Source organism: Myotis daubentonii, chromosome 1, assembly GCF_963259705.1.
Source record: "Myotis daubentonii chromosome 1, mMyoDau2.1, whole genome shotgun sequence".
NCBI classification, from domain to species: domain Eukaryota; kingdom Metazoa; phylum Chordata; class Mammalia; order Chiroptera; family Vespertilionidae; genus Myotis; species Myotis daubentonii.
In genome coordinates, this window is record NC_081840.1 from 76,138,993 (window position 1) to 76,160,953 (window position 21,961).

The following is a 21,961-nucleotide window of genomic DNA, read 5'->3' on the forward strand; positions in this document are numbered from 1 at the left end:
GAAAAAAAGTAATATTGGACCGAAGCCACCTGTTTTTATTAACTCCTTCCCTGGGCTCTCTTCAGCCTTTGATGAGGGGCAGAGCATTAGGCGATTTGACCAGGACCAAAGGGTTGGGTTAAGCTCGACTGGAATAATGAGGGCAGTTTGATCCTCTGGAGAGATCAGAAGTTTGACAACTTGTTCAATGCATCATGCAAGGTAAGGAAACCAAAAGACCCCTCCCCCAAAGACTAGGACTAGAGGTCATAAAAACCACTGAGGTCATAGAAGCCTCCCTCTCTTACCCTGTCTCCCCACTGCTACATAGTCCCCCATCCCCAGCTGCCTCCCACATATGCACACACTTACATAAAAAGGTTAGGAAGGGTCAGACACCATCTGGGAACCCTTAGGTGCCAAAAGGGGTGACGTGGGTGGTGGCAATGATTGCTCAGAATATAGGGTGCATACTAGTATCCCTAGTGCTAGGAATAGTAGGTGGGAAGCGGGGAGAGAGGAACAAGGAGGCGGGGGTTTGTTCTTGTTGCTGATTCAGATTTAACCCCCATCCTTCTTACTTCCCAGTCCTCCCTTCCCTCCCCCTTCACCCTCCCCCCAGTCTCTCCCCCTACTGTCCTCTCCCACCTCCAATTGATCATGGCATCAGAAGCAGAAAAAACATTCAAACGGTTTGCTGTCTTCGGAGAATCATCAAGCAGTGGCGTTGAAATTAACAACAAAAACTTCTCCAAGCTGTGCAAAGACTGTGGCATCATGGATGGCAAGATGGTCACTTCCACTGATGTGGACATCGTGTTCAGCAAAGTCAAGTAAGTGACCAAAGATGGGAGTAGAGGTCATGAGCAGAACAAACAAGATAGTGAGACATGGAAGGGTTTATGTGATAGAACATTTGTAATGGGTCTACTGAGCACCTACTGGTTACTTGGCACTATTTATTCTCTGTCCTCAAGACATTCAGTGACCAAGGCTGAGTAAAGGGAGGGTTGGACCTTGGCAGGTGATGAGTTCATGTTCCAGAGTTCCTGGATTTTTTTCTTACTGACCAGGGACAAGAATGCACGAACCATCACATTTCCACAGTTCCAGGAAGCAATGAAGGAACTGGGCCAGAAGCGGTTTAAGGGGAAGAACCCAGATGAAACCCTAGAGAACATTTATAAACTCATGGAGGGCAAGGATCCAGCTACCCCTGGTGTTACTGTGAGTGATATTCTTCATCCCTAATACTTGACCCTACTTCCCTGCTACTCTGTCTCCTCTCCCACCCTCTGATGACCCTAATGCCTGCCAACAGAGGTACTGTAGGGAGGCAGGGCAGAAAGCCTCTGGGGGCACTGTTGGTACTGGAATGGACTTCAGAGATCATCCAGTCATTTTATTTTATTTTATTTTATTTATTTTATTTTTTCCAGTCATTTTAGAGGTGAGGAAACTATGGCCCAGAGAAGGGAAGTGACTTGCCCAAGGTCCACAGTTATTTTATTTTTTTTTGTTCATCCTCACCCGAGGATATTTTTCCATTGATTTTCAGACAGCGTGAAAGGGAGGGGGAGAGACAGAGAGAGGGAGACTCATCGACTGGTTGCCTCCCACACGCACACCGGGGATTGAGCCTGCAACTGAGGTATGTGCCCTTGACTGGAATTGAACCTAAGACTCTTCAGTCCTCCAACCAATGCTCTATCCACTGAGCCCAACTGGTTAAGGCCCACAGCTATTTTAATAGCAAAATTTAGACTCATTCTCAAGTGTCCAGTATGTGATCCAGGCAACTAGGGCCTGGTGGATACTGCAGAGGACTTGGTATCTGATCCCCACTCTTCTTCCTGCTCTTATATAAGGTTTCTGGCTTTCTGCCTCTCACCACCCTCTATTCTGTATTTGTCCCCTCTCTTCTGAAAGCTCTTTCTACTCTAGATTTCAAATAGGACCTATGCAGTAGGAAGAACCTTGCATATTGGATCTGGGGTTGAAGTCTCCTGACTATAGCCTCATCAAAACAACTCCACTGGCCTGCCAGGTGGCTCAGTCAGTTGGAGTGTTGTCCCATACACCAAATGGTTGCATGTTCGATTGCGGGTCAGGGCACATACTAGGTTGCAGGTTCGATCCCCCATTGGGGTGCATATGGGAGGCAACCGATTGATGTTTCTCTCACACATCAATGTTTCTCTCTCTGTCCCTTCTCTCTCTCTAAACAAACAAAAAAATATCCTTGGGTGAGAATTAAAAATAATAATAGTTAAAAAAAATAACTCCTCACTTGGCTGGTGTGGCTCAGCAGTTGAACATTGACCCATGAACCAAGAGGTTGATGGTTTGATTCCCAGTCAGGGCACATGCCCGGATTGTAGGCCCAATCCCCAGTAGGGGCCATGCAGGAGGCAGACAATCGATGTTTCTCTCTATCTCTTGACCTTTCTCTCACTCTAAAAAAATCAATTTAATATATTTTTTAAAATAATAATAACTCCTTTAGAAGCAGAAAAAAATCCACACACAGTCCACTCACTCCCATGCACCAATGGATGGCTCTTGCCATCATTTTTGCCCACAGCCACATCCGGGCCCTGAAAAAGCAGCACCATGCCATTGGTAGAACAAGAGCTCTGAGCCCTAGGGGAGTCAAAGACCATCTTAAGAGAAGGGGTCTAACTGTGGAGGGAAAGGAGAGGGATCAGACTTATCATCCTCTGGCTTACAGAAAGCAACAACCGTGGGCGGAGTGAGCCGGCTGACAGACACCAGCAAGTACACTGGCAGCCACAAGGAGCGCTTTGACGAGAGTGGCAAAGGCAAAGGCATAGCAGGACGGGAAGAGAGGAGTGAAAACTCAGGCTATGTGAGTGCCTACAAGGGTGCTGGCACCTATGATAAGAAGAAGGAGAGTAAGTAGGGAATAACCTCATCTTAGCCTGCCAGCCCTTGACCCAGCATCTTTAATACTGGGGAGCTCAGGAAACAATAAATATGTGTGTGTGCAGCAGCTAATGAACTCTGTCTTCATCCAGGAAAGGGGGAAGGGAAGGGTGGACTCATGGGGGATGCAGGGGGGCTGGGGGGGGGGAGAGAGTGAGAGAGAGAGAGAGAGAGAGACAGACAGACAGACAGACACGCGAGAAGAGAAAGCCCAAGGAGTCAGGGTTTCCAAAACTCCATCTTTTTCCCTACTTAGCCTGATGCCCTGAGCCAGAGTTAGCATTCTCCTCAACAACTGCTTCTAAGATCAGGTCTGAGGAGTATATTCGGAGATAAGAGATGAACGAGCTGTGGAGATAAAGTATTTGCTACTTGCATTCACACACCACTGACGTTCAACCTCCTCTACCTGCCAACGGGGAATAGAACTTCCTGATTTGATGTAGAATGACCCAGATATCACCAACCAGACCTCTGTCCTTCCACCTTCCTGATCTGCTGCAATCCACATTTCACTGTGGGGAGAAACAGAAGCCAGCTAGGGTGGGCCAAGGATCTACTTAGTCTGACTGCTCTTATGAGTTTGTTCCAGGGCTAGGGGAAGGGAGAATCCATTTTCATTACTCAGCTGGAAGTGAGTTTTACCCCTGCACACCTCCATCATGGTTCACCTGGAACAGAAGATCCTACTGACAGCTAAAGGTAGCCCAGGAAGATGGCCAGAGTGGTCGTTTTAATGCACTAAGAAAAAAGGAATGAAATCAGAACTGAGTCAGATGTGTTTTTTATCTTTTTTATTTTAAAATGATTATGGATTCACAGGAAGATGCACTAATAGTACAGAGAGGTCCCATGTACACTTTACCCGGTTTCATCCAATGGTTCTAGCTTACACAACTCAGATGTAGCTTTAAAATCTTCTGTGCCTACATCTAGGCCCACCTCACCTATTTTGCCAGCAGCAGATCTTAGAGTCTAGAGAACATCAGGATGAGCTTTGGGAACAGGATGCCAGACTCTTGAGGGGAGGGGGGATAGGCCAGAAAAAAATAACTTTAAACTTCAGTGAGCCAAGGTGAGAATTGTGGAAAAGAAGTTGGAGAAGACAGGGTGACTAAAGGAGGCTGGGAGTGTAGGGGAGAGACACTGGGTTCCTTGATAGAAGGAGAGAGGAAAGAACAGGTTACATGAAGAAAACGATTTCATGGAGAGGAGCAGACAGGGAACTGCGACGGGATTCTAGGGATATGAGACTAAAATTAACCTAAAGGTCTCAGGGAGGTCCCTAAAGCTAGTGTATCCATTATGTGGGTGAGTGGAGAGAGTCGTAGGGAAATGGGGAAGACTGAAAAGAGAAGGGTGGTGGGGATAGGGAGTCGAAACATCGAGCTGGTGCCTGTTGCCATGGTGTGAGCTGAGGCTCTGGGCCTCCATCCAGGATTCAGTATCTGGCCCAGTGGATGGACAGGCACTGCCAACTGGACACACTCGGCTTCTTGGGTGGGTAAAACTGTCTGTGGGAGAGGGCAGATGATGAGGAAGAGGAGAAGTAAACAAGCTGGAAAAAGCCTAAAAGACGGTATGATTCTGCATGGTGACTAAAGCTCTGAACATTTTTTCTACCTCCCTGGTCTCTTTGGAGGGAACCCGGCCTACCTTCAAAGTCAGGGGGAAGCATTGTATCAGGAATCAGAGTTTTGAAAAGGGGGACAGGCTGGTCGTGGTGGCAGTAGAGGGTGGTTCACAGTGAAAGCCTCCCTTCCCTAGTAGAGGCCAATGATACCTATTGGTTTACCATCATACTTTTGGGAACAGAGCAGGTAGAGCCTTTGGTTGTTTAGGCTGCTATTGTAGCGGCAGCTGGTGGGTGGCTGTTTGGTCTCCAGAGAGCAGATTGTGAGGGGAAAGGAGTCCTCAGAGAGTGTACAGTATTCATTGTAATTCTCACAGAAGCTTTCACAGTACTTGCAGGACTTCTGAACGTCCGTCCAGGGAGCATGTATCACATAATGCCTCTTTGGGCAATACCAGCTTTGTTGTCTGCCCCTCACATAGGCCATCAGACCATTACAGTAGCCCTGGAAACCCTCTGGGTAGTTAACCTTGGGATAGTCAATGTGCATGGTTCGAAAGTTCTGGATGGCATCCTCTATGCTGATGTCCACGACCAGAGTTGGTCCTTGAACAAGCTGGAGGAACAGGAGCCAGGCCACAGCTGGTGCCATTCTTCCTGCTGGTAGAGTTAAGGTGGTTGGAATCAGAGGTGGGCCTGGAGTGGCTGTCTGCCCCTTCCTGGAGCCTCCAGCATGTACCCAGCCATCCCTGTGTGCCTTCCCCTAAATCTAAGAGCTGGAGTGTACCTCAGAGATGATCCAGCCCTAGACCACATGCCCATGAGAGAGGAGACACCCCAGATCACCCAGATGGTCAACCACCTTCAGCCATTCCCCCCTTCCCTTGGTCTCAGCCTCATCCAGTCATGAGCTGTGACACTTACAGAATAAGAGGTCCACCTGGTCCTTGGGTGAGCAATTCTTCTTGATTATCCCTGGCCCCAGTGAACCCTTCAGGGGGAAAAAAAAAAAAAGCAGAAGCAATAGAAGGAACAGGCTAGCTACGGTTCTCTGATTGCTGTGGAGGACAGACAGGATCTGGAAGATGAGCAGGGCAACAGGCAGGGTTTCTTCATGCCTGAGTCCAAGGACAGCCCAAAGGTGAGAAGAGGCTGGGATGGTTTCTAGATAAAGGCCCCGACTGGGAGGAGGGAATGTCCCCTGACTTTGAGGAGCCCCTGTGCTATGGGGGTTGGGTGGATGGGAAGAAAGAGACATTACAATCTGGCTTCCTCCTTGCTGGTGTCATAAGAACACTTAGTTCCAATCTCCTTGCCAGAAGTGCTTAAGCTCTTGGGTTTTCTTTGATGTTGATGGGCCCTGTTTTTGCGGATAGGTGAGAAGAAAAGTACTGTCCTGTTTCTGAGGAACAAAGTGATGCTTATTCCCGACCCTTAGAGAACAGAGCGTCTGCCACTCTCTCAACCCACTCACAGGAGCCCACACACATGCAAGAGCCTCCCACCAGAGTGAGGATGCACTGATAATCAAAGATGTCTTTGTGGCCTCCCACAGTCCCCATCACCAACTTCACAACAATCACAGTGATAACAATCATACTGATCTCTCACCTGTAGCCTCAGGCCCTTTTGGAGGTAGGGCACACCTGGAAATTTTTGCTTGATGACCCTGAAGCCTCCAGATTGTCCATTGGGTAGACAGTGTCATTTGGACTGAGGGGGTGTGGCCCATGTGAGCCCAGCGGATCAGATTCTTGCTCTTGTTTGTCATGTTGCGAAAGGGCTGGGCTCCTAACTCCCTTTTTCATTAACACCTGCCCCTTCATCAGAAGCAACACACCTGCCAGCCACAGTCTGACTTCCACAGGCCCTTCGCCAGATCTCCCTGCAGAATATAACCCAAGGTGTGGGCCTCCTCTCAGGAGAGCCTACCACAGTCTCCCTGGAGAGCAGGAGCAGGGAGTCAGCAGAACTCTGAGTGCGCCAAGGCCAATGTGTAGTTCAGGAGGGGGTGCAGAGAGATGTACTCATTCGTAGTCCCCCTAACTTGCTCTTTCTGACAGCACAGACTAGAGTCCAAAACTGAACGCATCCTTTTCACAACTTGCTTCTCCTCCTGCAACGTCTATCTCGGCTTCCTCAGTTACCTATACGAGAAAATTGAGTTATCTTCCTCCCTCTAACCCCACCTGTGAGGAGGCAGTACCTACATGATGGTTAAGAGCAAGGCTTTCGAGTAAAACAGACCAGAAATTGAATCCTGCTCTGCTGTTTGCAGGCTGTGCACCATCAATCTAAGTTTACTAAAGTACCGTAAACCTCAGTTTCCTCATCGGTTAATCAGTATAATATTTTATTCCTTATGGCAGTATTAGAATTCATTCATTAAGATATATATCAAGCCCTAACCAGTTTGGCTCAGTGGATAGAGCGTTGGCCTGCGGACTGAAGGGTCCTGGGTTCAATTTCAGTCAAGGGCATGTACCTTGGTTGCGGGCACATTCCCAGTAAGGGGTGTGCAGGAGGCAGCTGAGTGATGTTTCTCTCTCATCAATGTTTCTAACTCTCTATCCCTCTCCCTTCCTCTCTGTAAAAAATCAATAAAATAATTTTTTTTTTTAAAGATGTATATCAAGAGCTTTTAGTCCAGTGCCTGGCACATGTTGAATACTCAAAATGAGCAGGAGTCCATCGGTCAGGTAGCCCTGGAACTCTTTTCTAAACTTTTCCTAAACCCATCTCTTCCACCCCTATTTCTTCCCCTGCTTGGTCTCTCCCCTCTCCTGGACACCACACACACTCCAACTCCAATAAGGCTCTACCCCTCATAGGATGTAAGACTTTCCATGATCTGGCCCTTGCCATGCCTCCAACTGCACCTCCATGCCTGCCTGCTTCTCCCACAGTGCCCCCCTCACCTCCATGTCCTTGTCCATGTCGTGTCCTCCTCCCACTCCTGTCTCTATCAATTCCACTGAGCTAGCGCATAGGAAGACTCAGCCCAGAGATCCTATATAAGAGCCTCTACTTGGAAGACCTCTCTAGGGAAGTGTGCACAGCCAAGCAAATGAGGGGTAAGTCGACACAGGCAAGTGGCTCATCTGTGTCCTTCAGGCTGGTCTACAAGCCAACACTGAGTGGAAGCCAATGCATGGAGGTACTGGGGCCTAGCTGATTCAGGTCTTTGTTTTGAGGAAGCTGACTATATTATGTGGTCCCCACCTCAAAGCATGCCACCTCTTTCCTGTTTTCTCAAGGCTGCAACTTCCCTAAGAGGAAGGGAACTTTCATGTCTCTTGGTCTTCCTCTTTCTTCATTCGCTACCCGCCCACCACCACTCCCCTCTGCACACACACTTCTAGAATAGAATAGCACATTGTAGAGGAAAGAGTTCGGGACTTGCTATTGGATAACCTACTGAGTTTCTGTTTCCTCTTCTATAAAATGGGATTAATACCTTCCTTACCTCATGAGGCTATAAGAACAGAATGAGATGGTCAGCATGCAAGTGCCTCTAACCATTAAACAGTATTTAAATGGATAACTGGGGATGGTCTCCTAGGTTCCATACCAACTCACCTTTTTCCCTAGTTCACTGAATATCTGCAAAGCTTCTTTCATTCCCCAAAAGAGCCAAGTGACCTGTCCCCATCCCCACTCTGCCAATCTAGAACTCCATCTCACACTTAAAATTCATCTTTACAAAGCTTTCTATCATTAGCCATGCCCCATGTTGATTACTCTAAAATATTTTTTAAATAATTATTTAAAATATCATCAGAAGAGCACTATGACAAATTTTGGGGAAATATAAAGGTAAATAAGATAGTTCCAATCCAGATTAAATTTACAACTCAATAGAAAAGACATACAAATGAGCATATGTTACAAAGGCATGAGCCACAGGGCCAGGAAAAGTACTGATTGTGCAATGGGCCTTTGGTTTTCAAACTGCCATTCAGTGGTCTGGTCTTTAAAATCCTATCCTAGAGTATTGATCCCCATAGGATTGCTTTTTCCATTCCATTCTGATATTCTTGTCAAGGTTTCATCTGCTCCCTAAGCCTGAGATGGACTTGTTATCCCATTACACTGGACCTTACATACACAAGAATTATCCTAGAGATGAAGAAACTACGTTTTAGGGAGGGCTCAAGCTGGCTTGAGCTGGCTCAAGATCATAAGTCTAATTCAGTAGTTCTCAGCAGGGGACAATTTGGACATGTCTGGAGACATTTTTGGTTGTCACAACTGGGAAGTGCTACTGGCATCTAGTGGGTAGAAGCCAGGGGTGCCACCAAACATCCAACATTGCACAAGACAGATCCCATAATAGAGAACCATCCAAACTAGAATGTAAATAGTGCTGAGCTTGAGAAATTTGGTCCCATTGGAGAATCAGACTTCCTAACAAGTGCAGGCTTCCTTCTTATACCTTACTAGTATATATTAAAAAGGGTTGGTAAATATCCAGGACTTAGAAATATGTTTGTTAGATTTTGCTTATAATGGTACTGGTTTTTCTACCAGCAAAAGGAGTACTGATAGTTCACCATTGAAACAATTTTAAATTATTTTTCTTATGACCCTATGCATGTAGTCATCTATACATTTTCTTCCTCCACTCCTCCCCAAGGGTAAGCATTTCTAGAACAACTGGCTAGAGTAGGAGGCTCAGGGGTGATTTCCTAGGGTTGAAGAGAACGCCCAAAACTTTTCCCAGAGTGAGCTCACCTCAATCTCAGTGGCATCACTTTTTGCCCTGCTCAACTCAAATTACTCAAACAGCACACTGAGTCATAGACAGTTCCTGGGTTGTCCTTGAACCAAAAGGATGGCTTCAACCATCTCAACTTCTTGTCATAGCTTCACCTCAATTTTGGTGGTAATACCTAGGAGCTGCATTGGCAGTTCCTCAATCTGCTCATTGGCACTAAGGATTGGTCATGATTCCATCTGGGACTGGGATCATTCAGGGGCAGAGTGAATGCCTTCCAACTCAGAAGCTGAATCGGTTTGGATCACTTATCTGCAAGGCATTATACTGTATCCTATGGGAGGTGTAACAGCCTTGGCTGATGTGGCTCAGTTGATTGGGGCATCATCCCATTATACCATCAGGGCACATATTTGGGTTGTGGGTTCAGTCCCTGATCAGGCTGCATGCAAGAGACAACAATCTCTCTCTCTCTCTTTCTCTTTCTCTCTTTCCCTTCCTTCTTCCCTTCCTCTCTCTAAAATAAATTTTTTTAAAAGAAGTGTAACAGATGTCCCTTGTCTCCTGGGAATTGACAGCCTAAATTGAAGGGAAATAATAAATTCATGTGAAGAAATAACCAATGGTTCAAAGCAGAAAATGATACATTTTAAAGACAATAATGTAGAAATGTAGAGGTAAGAATTTATTTTTAAAATATGTTTTTATTGCTTTCAGAGAGGAAGGGAGAGGGAGATAGAGATAGAAACATCAATGATGAGATCATTGATCGGCTGCCTCCTGCATGCCCCTTACTGGGGATCAAGCCCACAACCCGATCATGTGCCCTTAACTGGAATCAAACCCGGGACACTCCAGTCTGCAGGCCAACGCTCTATCCACTGAGCCAAACCAGCTAGGGCAAGAATTTAGAGGTGAGAAAGATCCCTCTAAATTGGGAGAATTGGGAGCAATTTTGGGCAGTAAGGGTCATCCTGAAACCTTGGGATAGGTCTCAAGGAACTGTTAAGAGTTAAGTGGAGGAGAAAACCAAGATGGCGGCATAGGTAAACACCGGAGTTAGCTGCCTCGAACAACCACTTCACAAATACAAGTAAAAGACGGAACGGACATCACCCAGAACTACGGGAAAGCTGGCTGAGGGGAAATTCTTCAACTAGAAGGAAAGAGAACAGCATACGAGACTCAGAGGAGGCACAGTGCGGAAAATACAAAGGTGCGGAGGTATGCGCTGAGCGGGCTGATAGCTGAGGGCGCAGTTGTCCGTTTCAATCGGGAGGGAGTCTCAGATTCTGAGCTCCAGTTCTGGGCGAGTCTCTAGGGACCCAGACTCAAACGGGAGAAGCGGGGCTGTCTAGCATCAGTCAGAATGCGAGGGCAGCTTTCTCTCCGAGGTTTGCAGCGGTTGCTGGGACTCTGAGAGGCAGAGCCTCTGGGGACGGGACTGAGAGCAGCCATAACTGCTCCCTCCGCCCGCTCTGTTGATCCCCTGCGACCCGCCCCGCCCAAGCCCTGCACAGAGCCATTTGCCAGATAGCCTCAGGCAAGGGCTAGATTAGCACCTCCCTAGAGGACAAAAGTTTTCCCACTGCAGACACAGCTGATTCTCACAACCAGTTGGCCTGGAGGTCAAATACCCCTAGTATTAACTACAACAATCAAGGCTTAACTACAACAAGACTGTGCACAAAGACCACTAGGGGGTGCACCAAGAAAGCATAAAAAATGCGGAGACAAAGAAACAGGACAAAACTGTCAATGGAGGATATTGAGTTCAGAACCACCCTTTTAAGGTCTCTCAAGAACTGTCTAGAACAAGTGCTGGAGAGGATGTGGAGAAAAAGGAACACTTGTGCACTGCTGGTGGGAATGCAGACTGGTGCAGCCACTATGGAAGACAGTATGGAGTTTCCTTAAAAAACTGAAAATGGAACTCCCATTTGACCCTGTGATCCCACTTCTAGGAATATATCCCAAGAAACCAGAAACACCAATCAGAAAGGATATATGCACCCCTATGTTCATAGCAGCACAATTCACCATAGCTAAGATCTGGAAACAGCCTAAGTGCCCATCAGTAGATGAATGGATTAGAAAACTGTGGTACATCTACACGATGGAATACTATGCTGCTGTAAAAAGGAAGGAACTCTTACCATTTGCAACGTCATGGATGGAACTGGAGAGCATTATGCTAAGTGAAATAAGCCAGTCAATAAAGGAAAAATACCACATGATCTCACTCATTCATGGACAATAGAGACCATTATAAACTTTTGAACAATAATAGATACAGAGGCAGAGCTGCCTCAAACAGATTGTCAAACTGCAGCGGGAAGGCCGGGGAGGGTTGGGGGGCAGGAGGTAGGGGGGTAAGAGATCAACTAAAGGACTTGTATGCATGCATATAAGCATAACCAATGGACATAAGACACTGGGTGATAGGGGAGGCTAGGGGACTGTCTAGGGCGGGGGGATAAAATGGATACATATGTAATACCCTTTGTAATACTTTAAGCAATAAAAAAATAATAATAATAATAAAAAATAAAAGAACTGTCTAGAAGCCGCCGATAAAGTTACTGAGATCCTCAAGAAATCTAATGAGACCCTCGATGTTAGGATAAAGAACCAACTAGAAATTAAGCATACACGGACTGAAATAACGAATATTATACAGACTCCCAACAGCAGACCAGAGGAGCGCAAGAATCAAGGCAAAAATTTGAAATGCGAAGAAGCAAAAAACACCCAACCGGAAAAGCAAAATGAAAAAAGAATCCAAAAATACGAAGATAGTGTAAGGAGCCTCTGGGACAGCTTCAGGCGTACCAACATCAGAATTATAGGGGTGCCAGAAGATGAGAGAGAGCAAGATATTGAAAACCTATTTGAAGAAATAATGCCAGAAAACTTCCCCTACCTGGTGAAAGAAATAGACTTACAGGTCCAGGAAGCGCAGAGAACCCCAAACAAAAGGAATCCAAAGAGGACCACACCAAGACACATCATAATTAAAATGCCAAGAGCAAAAGACAAAGAGAGACTCTTAAAAGCAGCAAGAGAAAGAAACTCAGTTACCTACAAGGGAATACCCATACGACTGTCAGCTGATTTCTCAACAGAAACTTTGCAGGCCAGAAGGGAGTGGCAAGAAATATTCAAAGTGATGAATGCCAAGAACCTACAACCAAGATTACTTTATCCAGCAAAGCTATCATTCAGAATTGAAGGTCAGATAAAGAGCTTCACAGATAAGGAAAAGCTAAAGGAGTTCATCACCACCAAACCAGGATTATATGAAATGCTGAAAGGTATCCTTTAAGAAGAGGAAGAAGAAAAAGGTAAAGATACTAATTATGAACAACAAATATGCATCTATCAACAAGTGAATCTAAGAATCAACTGAATAAATAATCTGATGAACAGAATGAACTGGTGATTATAATAGAATCAGGGACATAGAAAGGGAATGGACTCACTATTCTTGGTGGGGAAAGGGGTGTGGGAGATGTGGGAAGAGACTGGACAAAAATTGTGCACCTAGGGATGAGGACAGTGGGGGGGTAAGGGCAGAGGGTGGGGTGGGAACTGGGTGGAGGGGAGCTATGGGGGGGAAAAAAGAGGAACAAATGTAATAATCTGAACAATAAAGATTTACTAAAATAAAAAAATAAAAAGAGTTAAGTGGTGATAAAGAGAATTATGAAAAGTATAGTTAGAGAGAAAGAGAGAGAGAACCAGCCTGGCGAGGGTTGAGGCACTCACTGGAAGAAAAGTCAGAGATAAAGTTGGAAAGACAGGTTTGCCAAATGTGGCAGACCTTGACTATCAGGCTAAGGAATTTATAATTTATTCTGTAGGTAAATGGGGAGCTGACAATGGCCTCTCATAAGGGAGGTCTCAAGCCCAGGTCAGGTTCCCCTCTCTTACATCCTGGCTTGACTAAGCACACCGGTCTGGGAGCCAAAGATTCCAACCTGTCAGTACTGCCTCCTCTAGACCCACAGCTGTTTCAGGAAAGGTCATGAGAATTCAAAGACCCAAAGCAAGTTTCACATCTGACCCCAACTTGCTGTTTGTTTCACTTTCCCTGCCTACACAAATGAGCCCATTACCTTTATTTACCCTAGGACCATGGTCGGCAAACTGCGGCTCGAGAGCCACATGTGGCTCTTTGGTCCCTTGAGTGTGGCTCTTCCTAAGCCTTAGGAGTACCCTAATTAATAACAATATACCTACCTATATAGTTTAAGTTTAAAAAATTTGGCTCTCAAAAGAAGTTTCAATTGTTGTACTGTTGATATTTGGCTCTGTTGACTAATGAGTTTGCCGTCCACTGCCCTAGGAGCAACAAAACTAGGATAACAGAACTCTGATCTCCTGCTTAGAGGGAAACTCTCATGGGCTTTCCATCGGTATCCAGAGGCTGTGTGGAACTCCGGGAGAGAGGCAGGCTGGGCTCTGAAGGGTGGGCACCTTTCCAGGCCCAGCCCTGCCCTCTCCCAGGCCCCCACCCCCTCTCAGCGCAGGCCAGAGGAAGTAGCAGCTGTTGTCCTATGGGGAAGACAGGCAGAGGTCCACCTGGCACTGCTGGGGTTTGCACAATACCTGCCCCAATGACTTTAAACACACACACACACACACACACAACACACACACACACACACACACACACACACACACACACACCAGTAGCCTGGAGAACTTGCGCCAAGAGCAGTGATTATGGTGATCAAATGAGAAGGAGGCTGGGGTGACTAGCTACCTCATATCCCTGGATAAAGGCTGCTTGTGTGAGGGGCTTTCTTCCCTCCCGTCTTCTCTCCCACCATTTTGTCTTCCGCTCGCCCTTCTCTAAATTTTCTCTCCTCCCTTCTGCCAGACTCCCTGACCAGCCTTGAGCCTGATGCCTGACTTCTTTTGTTCTCCCTAACCTTGTCTCCCCCTTCCTCCATCTTTTCCTCTTGCCCCATACATGTAGTGAAGGAAAAAGGGCAAAATTATCTTACCAAGTGCAAAGTGAAGCAGCTCTTGGGAGCTGGATAGTTAAGGCAAATAAATAAAATCCCCTGCCTTATCCAAATAATTGAGGCAAAGTAAGGGGTTTTAGCTTGAATCGTGCAGATGGTACGTTCAACTCCCCAGATTTTGTATGCAAGCCTAAACCTATACGCTCTTTTCCCTTTGACCTCAGACAGTAGGGCTATGTTTATTTTACCTTCACATAGCACCAAGGCAGCCTTCTGGAGAACCCAGCATAATGGAGTTGAGCAAACTAGGATCATTCTAATGACAGGAAAACACAAGCGCAGATGGCAGTGCAAGTCGTGGTTGGGAAACATCTCACTCTAGAATGATGCGAAGTGAGAAGGAGTCTGGGCTAGGAATTTCAATGAGCTCTTAGATTCCCACCCGCTCCTGTAACTCCAGCCTCCAGCCCAGGGCTGTCCTGGCCTGTGCTGATCTGCTTTCTATCCACAATCTGCTTTAAACCATGGATATTATCTCCACACATTTGCATTTCTACAGCAGCAGAGGCATAATTCTTATCCAGAAGTTCAAACGGCAGAGATTCAGGCACCTTAACAAAGCAGTGACTACCCAGAGCCAAGGCCTCACTGAAGGTGAGCCAGAGGAGCCGGAGCCTGCGTGAACTTGCTCCTGGCTCTCTGTTGCCATCTGGTGGTGGTTCCCATCTCTAGCACCACATTTTCTTCTGAAGATCCTTCGTGGGGACCCACAACAGAGCTATTTACTAAAATGACGCTCCCCTCGCCTCAAAACAAACCCCCAAATCTTCCTGACTCAAATCCTAACTTCTGGACCAGAACTCAAAACTTATGATCCAGATGGTTTACGTGGCCTCTCTATGGTTGCAATCCACACAACAGCCAGGGGATCTTTAAACAGATAGGCCTTTTACTCCTCTGCTGAGAACCCTCCCAGGGCTCCTCAGTGTGCACAGAGCAGAACCTCAGTCCTCTGAGGTTTGCCATGGTCTGGCCTCTGGTCCCTGCTCAGCCACACTGGACGCTGGCTGTCCTCCAGCACCCAGGCATGTCTGTCTGTGTTGGGGCCTTTACAGTGCGGTTCTCCCTACTTGGAGCCTTTTCCCGAGGCAAGCACAAACTCACTCCCCTTCAAGTCTTTGTCCCAGAATCACCTACTGCAATGACCTTATTTAAAAATCGCTGCCTACCAACTTCCATCCTGTTCTACTTTTTTCCTTCGCAACTGTCACTTTGAGCAAAGGCTATATATTTCTACTGTCTTTCCCTCAATGAAATGTAAGCTCCACAAAGATGGGGATTTTTGTCTCTTTTTTGTTCACTGATATATTTCAAGCACTTTGGCACATAGCAAGAGCTGAATAAAAATTTCTTGACTACATGAATGAGCATGAACTCAGTATTCTGAGATCACCGACTACTTACAGGTGAATCCTGAGAACAAAAATACTGCTCATCTCCGTTTTCCAGGCCTTTCCAACCACAGAGTGATGCTTCCCTGCCTCCGTGTCCCAGTTCTTCTGAGCGCCACAGGCCAAGCTCACTGGAGCCCCCAGAGCGGCACTGATACAAGTTTTCTACACAGATGTCACTACCACACGGCAAAGGAAGGCCCAAGGCACCACCGCCAGCAGCACTTTCAAATCTGGACAATGTTTAAGTTTTACAAAGTTTAATAAAGTAGGGAGAGGAAGAGTGAAGGGTAAGAGGTGTTGGGTGCCTTCTTCAGGTAGGTCCAGGTGGCCATGCTCAGCACCTGGAGGTGAGAGAGCCAGAGGACTAAGTCACCGTGGAATAGCTGGGTTGGGATGGTGCTGGCCGTGGTGACTGTGATCCTTTGTCCACTTCTCTGTCTTCTCTATCTCCTCCGAAAAATAAGCAGCAAATCCTGACGACAGGAAACCATACAAAGCAACTTTCTAGGCTATTCTATCTGTAGCTCAGGTCAGAGAAAAAGCAGTTCTTATCACCACAGTGGTTGGTTGTTCCCAGAATCCTGAACCAGAGGCGTATATAAGTGAGGACATAAATGACAGCTCGCCCTGAAATTCATTTTGGGTTAACACCTGGGCCAAGTGCTTTATTAGAGTCAATAAAACCACGCGGCCAGAGGCCAAGTCTAGTCTTTGAGTGTGAAGATTCAAGATTCCTCACTGCCCAACAAGTTTAGGCAGGTACACTCGCTCCATAGCTATCAGCTTATTTGGGATATGTAAGCGGAGAGGCGCGCACCTGATTCATTTCCTGATACATGACTGCTCCCCAGCCCGCCCCCAAACTGACGCAATGTAGCCCAGGCCCGCTTTTAAGGAGCCAGGCCTGAGCAGAGGCCCTCAGAGAGCTGAGTCCCAGCCGTGAGACGTGCGTCCTTGGTCCACGGAGCAGGAGTGGCCCAGCAGCAGCCGCGCAAGGACCCACTGAAGAGGTGAGGAGATAGAATAGAGAACAGATGGGCTCTGACAAGATGAGAGTACATCGAGTAAGCGATAAGATGGACAAAGGAGGATTCAATGTAGAGGGTTTGGGGGACACACAGGGGAAAGAAAAAGTGATGCTGGGGGTAGAGGCACAAAATGAGGATATAGAGGAGATGGGGATGGGGCCATGGAGAGTCTGAGGCACAGAGAAAGGGGTAGGTACAAACAGGACGGGACGAGAGAGAAGATAGAACAAAGTGGGAAGCAAGAGGGGCATAATGAAGGAAGATAGGGGTACAAGGTGAGAGAGATGGGGGCATAGGGTTAGGGGCTGGGGTCAAGGTAGGTGTGGCACAAGACGGGGAGGAAGGGATGAGAACCAGGGTGAGAAAGGAAAGGAAAATAGTGATTAGCTAGAAGCAGCAGGGATAAGGAGGCTCATGTCTCAACTAAACCCTGCCTGCTCTCTCTCCCTAGGGACCTCACCCTCCATTCTGACTATTCCCCCCAAGAGACATGGCCCCAGCCAGAGCAAGATTCTGCCCCCTGGTGCTGCTCCTGCTGCTGGGCCTGTGGGTGGCTGAGGTCCCGGTCAGCGCCAAGCCCAAACACATGACCTCAGCTCAGTGGTTTGAAATTCAGCACGTGCAGCCCAGCCCAAAGGCATGCAAAGGGGCGATGAGCAACATCAACAAACACACAAATCACTGCAAAGGCCTCAACACCTTCCTGCACGAATCCTTCTCCAGTGTGGCCGCCACCTGCCAGAACCCCGACATAGCCTGCAAGAACGGCCAGAAAAACTGCCACCAGAGCAAGGGGCCTGTGTCCCTGACCACATGTGCGCTCACCTCGGGGAAGTACCCAAACTGCAATTACAAAGAGAACGCACTGCACGCTTCTTACATCATAGCCTGTAACCCTCCTCAGAAAGGGGACGCGGAAAAAGTCCACCTGGTTCCTGTGCACTTGGACAAAGTCGTTTAGCTTTCCAGCCTTTCTCACTCAGGGTTCCCTTTCCTCTCCAGACCTCTGTGCTGCTGCTCCTATGCCCAGAAGCTTCTCTTCCTTTTGTTTCTTGGGGCCTCTCCCAGCTCAGGCTTTTCTGAGGGGCAGCTTGGTGGGCTAAACTCCAGAAGAGACGGTCTTCTATCTTTCTGTTGCTGTATTCCCAGAAACTTATCCCAAGAGAGAAGCTGAGCACGCTGAGGGGAGGGGTTCCCTGGCCTGTGCCTGTGCATTTCTCTGCCCTGTCTATCATGCAGCATGACAAGAGGGGTGTGGGATTTATGGACAGAGCTGTTCTGGTTCCCAAGACAAATGTCGTAGTATTTCATGTTTTTCATGGAGCAGCCACAAGAGTCCCTTGTGACATAGGCTTGATGATTTGCTTTCTTTAGGGATGAGGAAATTGAGATTTCAGAAAGCTTGGTTAATTAAAGAGCTTGTGAAATTGGCTAGTAGCAGCACCTGGACTTGAACCTAAGCCTCCTCCTCTCCGTACAGTGCACTTTCTACTTTACCATTGGGCACAAAAAGGAGACGTTGGCAGCGACAAGAGAACTAGGTAAGAGTTCACCCATGAAGAAATGTACCCTGAGAGCTCTGGAGAGCCAATTGCTCTGTGTTGACCGCAATAAAGGTCATTACCTCTCTAGCCAAGAGACTGTTTAGGAGGTACTCCAGGATCTCAATTCATTCTTTCTGCCTCTCTAATTGTCCTCCCCCTTCTCCAGCCCATAGCTTTTCCCACCTGGTCCCTGGGCTGTCTCTGGCTAGACACCCTCCTCCTGAAGGTGTAAAGTGAGGGAGTACCCCAACTTCACCCCCCTGCTCTAGGTCACATTTCCCTTGACCTCAAGGGACTTCCGTGGCCCAGAGCCTACTTATCACAAACAGGCTGGTGAGAGCTGCCAGAGCTTCCTTCCTCCTGATAATCATCTCTCATGCCTCGGTGCTTCCCTGGCTCTCCACTCTGGCAGTCAGCCCAGGCCGTTGAGGTTGAGATATGGAAATGCCACCTCCCTCTCCCCCTGGGCTGCAGACATCATTTCTCCCTCCCGGTGAGCAGAGCTGGAGAGGCTATGGCTTTATGTTGCCTGGTCCTGATAGTCTCTCCCACATGGCCTGCAGCCCCTTCTCTCTCCTTTTATCTCAATGTCAGACCAATGGCACCATGCCTTTACCTGCCCACCCTGCTTCAGCACCCAGCTGAGTGTTAGATCTTCCCTCCCCAGCTGGGGAGTCTCCCCTCTACCGAATCCTCCTAACAAGTATAGTGCTCCTTTACCTCTTACCAGAGTTAGAGGAAGCTTTGGAGCCAGATGGAACTGGGTGTAAATCTGGGGTCAGCCGCTCATGGCTACAGACCTCGAGCCAGCTCGACCCTTTCTGCAGCTGTGTTCCCACAGAGCAAAATGGGAGTAATATCACCTACCGAATAGGTTGCAGTGAGATTTAAAAATGACACAGGAGTCAGCTAGAAGATGAGTCTGTTAGGTGGGCTGGGTGGTTTGAGACCATGAGGAGAGAAGGTAGGGAAGGGATGATCAACAGAAAGGAGGAAAAAAAAAATTGAACAACTCAAGCTGAGTGTGGGGCCATTAAGTCTTGAAAGTAGAGATGCACTAAATATACCACAGAGGGTTGAATGAGATATACATTGTGGTCAAATGGCTAAGTGTAAAATCTATACATCCTATAGAGACTATACTGTACATTTATCAGTTTAACTAGATTTTCAACTGAGGTGCAAGATATTTGGGGGTAGCTGATTTTCTCTTCACTTTCTTCTTCTTTCACAACTCTTCATATATTCTTTACTGATGATTTTCCATATGGATATTATGGTTTTGAAGACATCGTCATCACAAAATTTTTAACTTGTTAAAATTATGCCTTTAAGGCTCAAATGAGAATTTCCAAATAGGACTTTTTTCTTGAAAGACTCCTGACCCAAACAGTATTAAATAACTAAAAATTAAACATAATTAAAAAGTAATCTGTGGTGACAGAGGTAAAAATCACCTTGGGGAGTACTGACTGAGAAAGAGTAAAAGGTAAGCTGGACTTGGTTCTTCCTTGGTCTGGATACTTTGTGAAAACTCATTGAGCTGTCCTCGTAATGTGTACTCACTGTATGTAAATTATACCTCAATAAAAAAAATCCTCCAAAAAATTACAGTGCTTATGGATTGTTTTATTTAACATGATAAATGCTAATACAGCAATTAAGTCTACAAAGGTTATATAATGAAATTATAGATAGAATTATAATATAATATATTTTTATTGTTCTACTTTATACTATTTGCTAAATGAAATAGTACTTATACTACATATTAAGTTGTTATAAATACTTTTGGCTCAAAAGGCACATAAGGTTCTTCCTAAAGAACCTTACACACTCCCTCCTATTATTTATATTATCAACTAATTTTCCTAATTTTTTAACTATGTGAAAATTCATAATTGTTTTGTGTATAAGCCTTCATAACCATTAATTTATTACAGCATTTTTCTTAAAATAATATATATTTATGCTTCCACTGAGTGACAGAATTTCAACATTTTGAAAAGTTCATAAGGAAAATTTCACTCCAAGTTTCATCTAGAATGCTCACCACTACTTGAAAGTGACTGTTCAGATATTAATAATAAATTGAAATGACCTGCCTTGTTCTCATTTCTGATGCTTTAACTGATTAGGTTTGACAGTCACCCATTCCTTCACACGATCTTGATCACAACCAAATTTAGGGATGCCAGGAATAATGCTGAAATAGGCATACAGCCTGGCTGGTGTGGCTCAGTGGTTGAGCGTTGACCCAGGAACCAAGAGATCTCGGTTCAATTCCCAGTCATGGCACATGCCTGGGTTGTGGGCTCCATCCCTAGAAGGGGGCATGCTGGAGGCAGCCAATCACTGATGTTTCTCGCTCATTGGTGTTTCTATCTCTCTATCCCTCTCCCTTCCTCTCTCTAAAAATCAATTTTTAAAAAATTTTTTTAAAGAAATGGGCATTTGGCTATTCAGCCTCCCAAAGGTCAAGGCTGAGGTCCAAAATGAAATACAGGTTTAAGCCAAACACCAAGGCTGGCTGAGCCTGATGCATTACTACCTTAAAACTGAAAAATAGGAAGAGGAGACTGGTCAGTCATGAGACATTTCTTTAAAAACATATTTTTATTGATTTCAGAGAGGAAAGGAGAGGGAGAGAGAGATAAAGATAGAAACATCAATGAGGAGAATCATTGATCAGCTGCCTCCTGCCCCCCAGTGGGGATTAAGCTCACAACCCAGGCACGTGGTTCATAGGTCTATCTGTGCTCAACCACTGAGCCATGCCCGTTGGGCAGTTATGAGACATTTTTGTTGCTGGAGGTGGATGCTTGGAAAGGGAAAGAGAATATCTAGGAAAGTATTGACCAACCTTGTATAGAAAGCTGTAAAGAATTCTTTCGACCTGGCCCTAAGGAGCAGAAATAAAATCCAGTAAAGAAATTAACCTAAGAACTGGAGCTATAATGAGTTAGCTTTCCTACGTGTGAGACTGAAGTAGAATAGGCAGGAGACTTTTCTACTTGACACTGGTTCCCCCAAAGTCTCCACACTCTGAAGTAAATGAACCATACTCACTATGAAGATGGCCAATTGAGTCAACAGTGTGGCTGGGTTGAAGCATCGTCCCATGCACCGAAGGGCAACGGGTCGAGTCCCAGTCAGGGCACATATCCAGGTTGTGTATGGGAGGCAACTAATGTTTCTCTCTCACCTCTCTCTCTCTCTCTCCCTAAAATCAATTTTTTAATTAAAAAAAAAAAAAAAGAAGAAGAAGGGTCCTGCTCTCAAAGACAGGATGTAGGAAGAGGAAATGCCCTTGAGATCAGGACCCTTCTCACATTGATTCTGTTTGCCCTCTTCATGGCGCCTGTGGCTCCAGAGGATAACCCTAGACCTACAGCAGCAGAAAACACCAGCAGCAGCAACGTCCAGGAAGCCTTCTCTTTGAGAGCCGGACCCATTTCGTCACATTTCTCCTCTGCTCCCACACAACCAGGCCTCCAGAACAGCTTCAAAGACTTCAGATCGCCACTCTTTTAAAGTCCTCCTCCTACCCCCTTTTCCTCATTGGAGAGGCCAAAAGAGCAGTTACAGCTCTTACCAGGATGTTTACCTGTGCAGGACTCCAAAGCCAGTAAGCTTTGGAGACTTCATGAAGCCACAGGCACACGAGAAAATATTGCTAATGAAGCTCTGTAGAAAGTCCTACCCATAATGGAAATACATACTATGATGCAAAGTCCTCTTGACTTA

General features: G+C 46.4%; 3 protein-coding genes across 3 annotated transcripts; 2 read left to right on the plus strand and 1 right to left on the minus strand.

Moving 5' to 3' along the window:
• The first annotated feature begins 573 nt into the window (after nucleotides 1-573).
• TPPP2 (tubulin polymerization promoting protein family member 2) lies at nucleotides 574-2,976 on the plus strand. The gene is made up of 3 exons (XM_059678729.1): nucleotides 574-812; nucleotides 1,053-1,206; nucleotides 2,711-2,976. Exons 1-3 carry the CDS (start codon nucleotides 640-642, stop codon nucleotides 2,900-2,902), a joined length of 519 nt encoding a protein of 172 aa, XP_059534712.1. The 5' UTR covers nucleotides 574-639; the 3' UTR covers nucleotides 2,903-2,976.
• Nucleotides 2,977-3,772: 796 nt separating this feature from the next.
• RNASE13 (ribonuclease A family member 13 (inactive)) lies at nucleotides 3,773-5,488 on the minus strand. The gene is made up of 2 exons (XM_059678798.1): nucleotides 5,423-5,488; nucleotides 3,773-5,158 (listed from the first exon to the last, which is right to left on the minus strand). Exon 2 carries the CDS (start codon nucleotides 5,148-5,150, stop codon nucleotides 4,689-4,691), a length of 462 nt encoding a protein of 153 aa, XP_059534781.1. The 5' UTR covers nucleotides 5,151-5,158; nucleotides 5,423-5,488; the 3' UTR covers nucleotides 3,773-4,688.
• Nucleotides 5,489-16,502: 11,014 nt separating this feature from the next.
• On the plus strand, nucleotides 16,503-19,812 carry LOC132239802 (ribonuclease 7-like). Its single transcript, XM_059706677.1, has 2 exons — nucleotides 16,503-16,652; nucleotides 17,122-19,812. Exon 2 carries the CDS (start codon nucleotides 17,161-17,163, stop codon nucleotides 17,629-17,631), a length of 471 nt encoding a protein of 156 aa, XP_059562660.1. The 5' UTR covers nucleotides 16,503-16,652; nucleotides 17,122-17,160; the 3' UTR covers nucleotides 17,632-19,812.
• The last annotated feature ends 2,149 nt before the right edge of the window (nucleotides 19,813-21,961 follow it).

Excerpts from the sequence above, each read along its gene's own strand:
- TPPP2 (XM_059678729.1), top strand. The coding sequence starts at position 640 with ATGGCATCAGAAGCAGAAAAAACATTCAAACGGTTTGCTGTCTTCGGA. Across the intron at positions 813-1,052 it reads ATCGTGTTCAGCAAAGTCAA|GGACAAGAATGCACGAACCA; the intron begins GTAAGTGACCAA and ends CTTACTGACCAG. Across the intron at positions 1,207-2,710 it reads CAGCTACCCCTGGTGTTACT|AAAGCAACAACCGTGGGCGG; the intron begins GTGAGTGATATT and ends TCTGGCTTACAG.
- RNASE13 (XM_059678798.1), bottom strand. The coding sequence starts at position 5,150 with ATGGCACCAGCTGTGGCCTGGCTCCTGTTCCTCCAGCTTGTTCAAGGA.
- LOC132239802 (XM_059706677.1), top strand. The coding sequence starts at position 17,161 with ATGGCCCCAGCCAGAGCAAGATTCTGCCCCCTGGTGCTGCTCCTGCTG.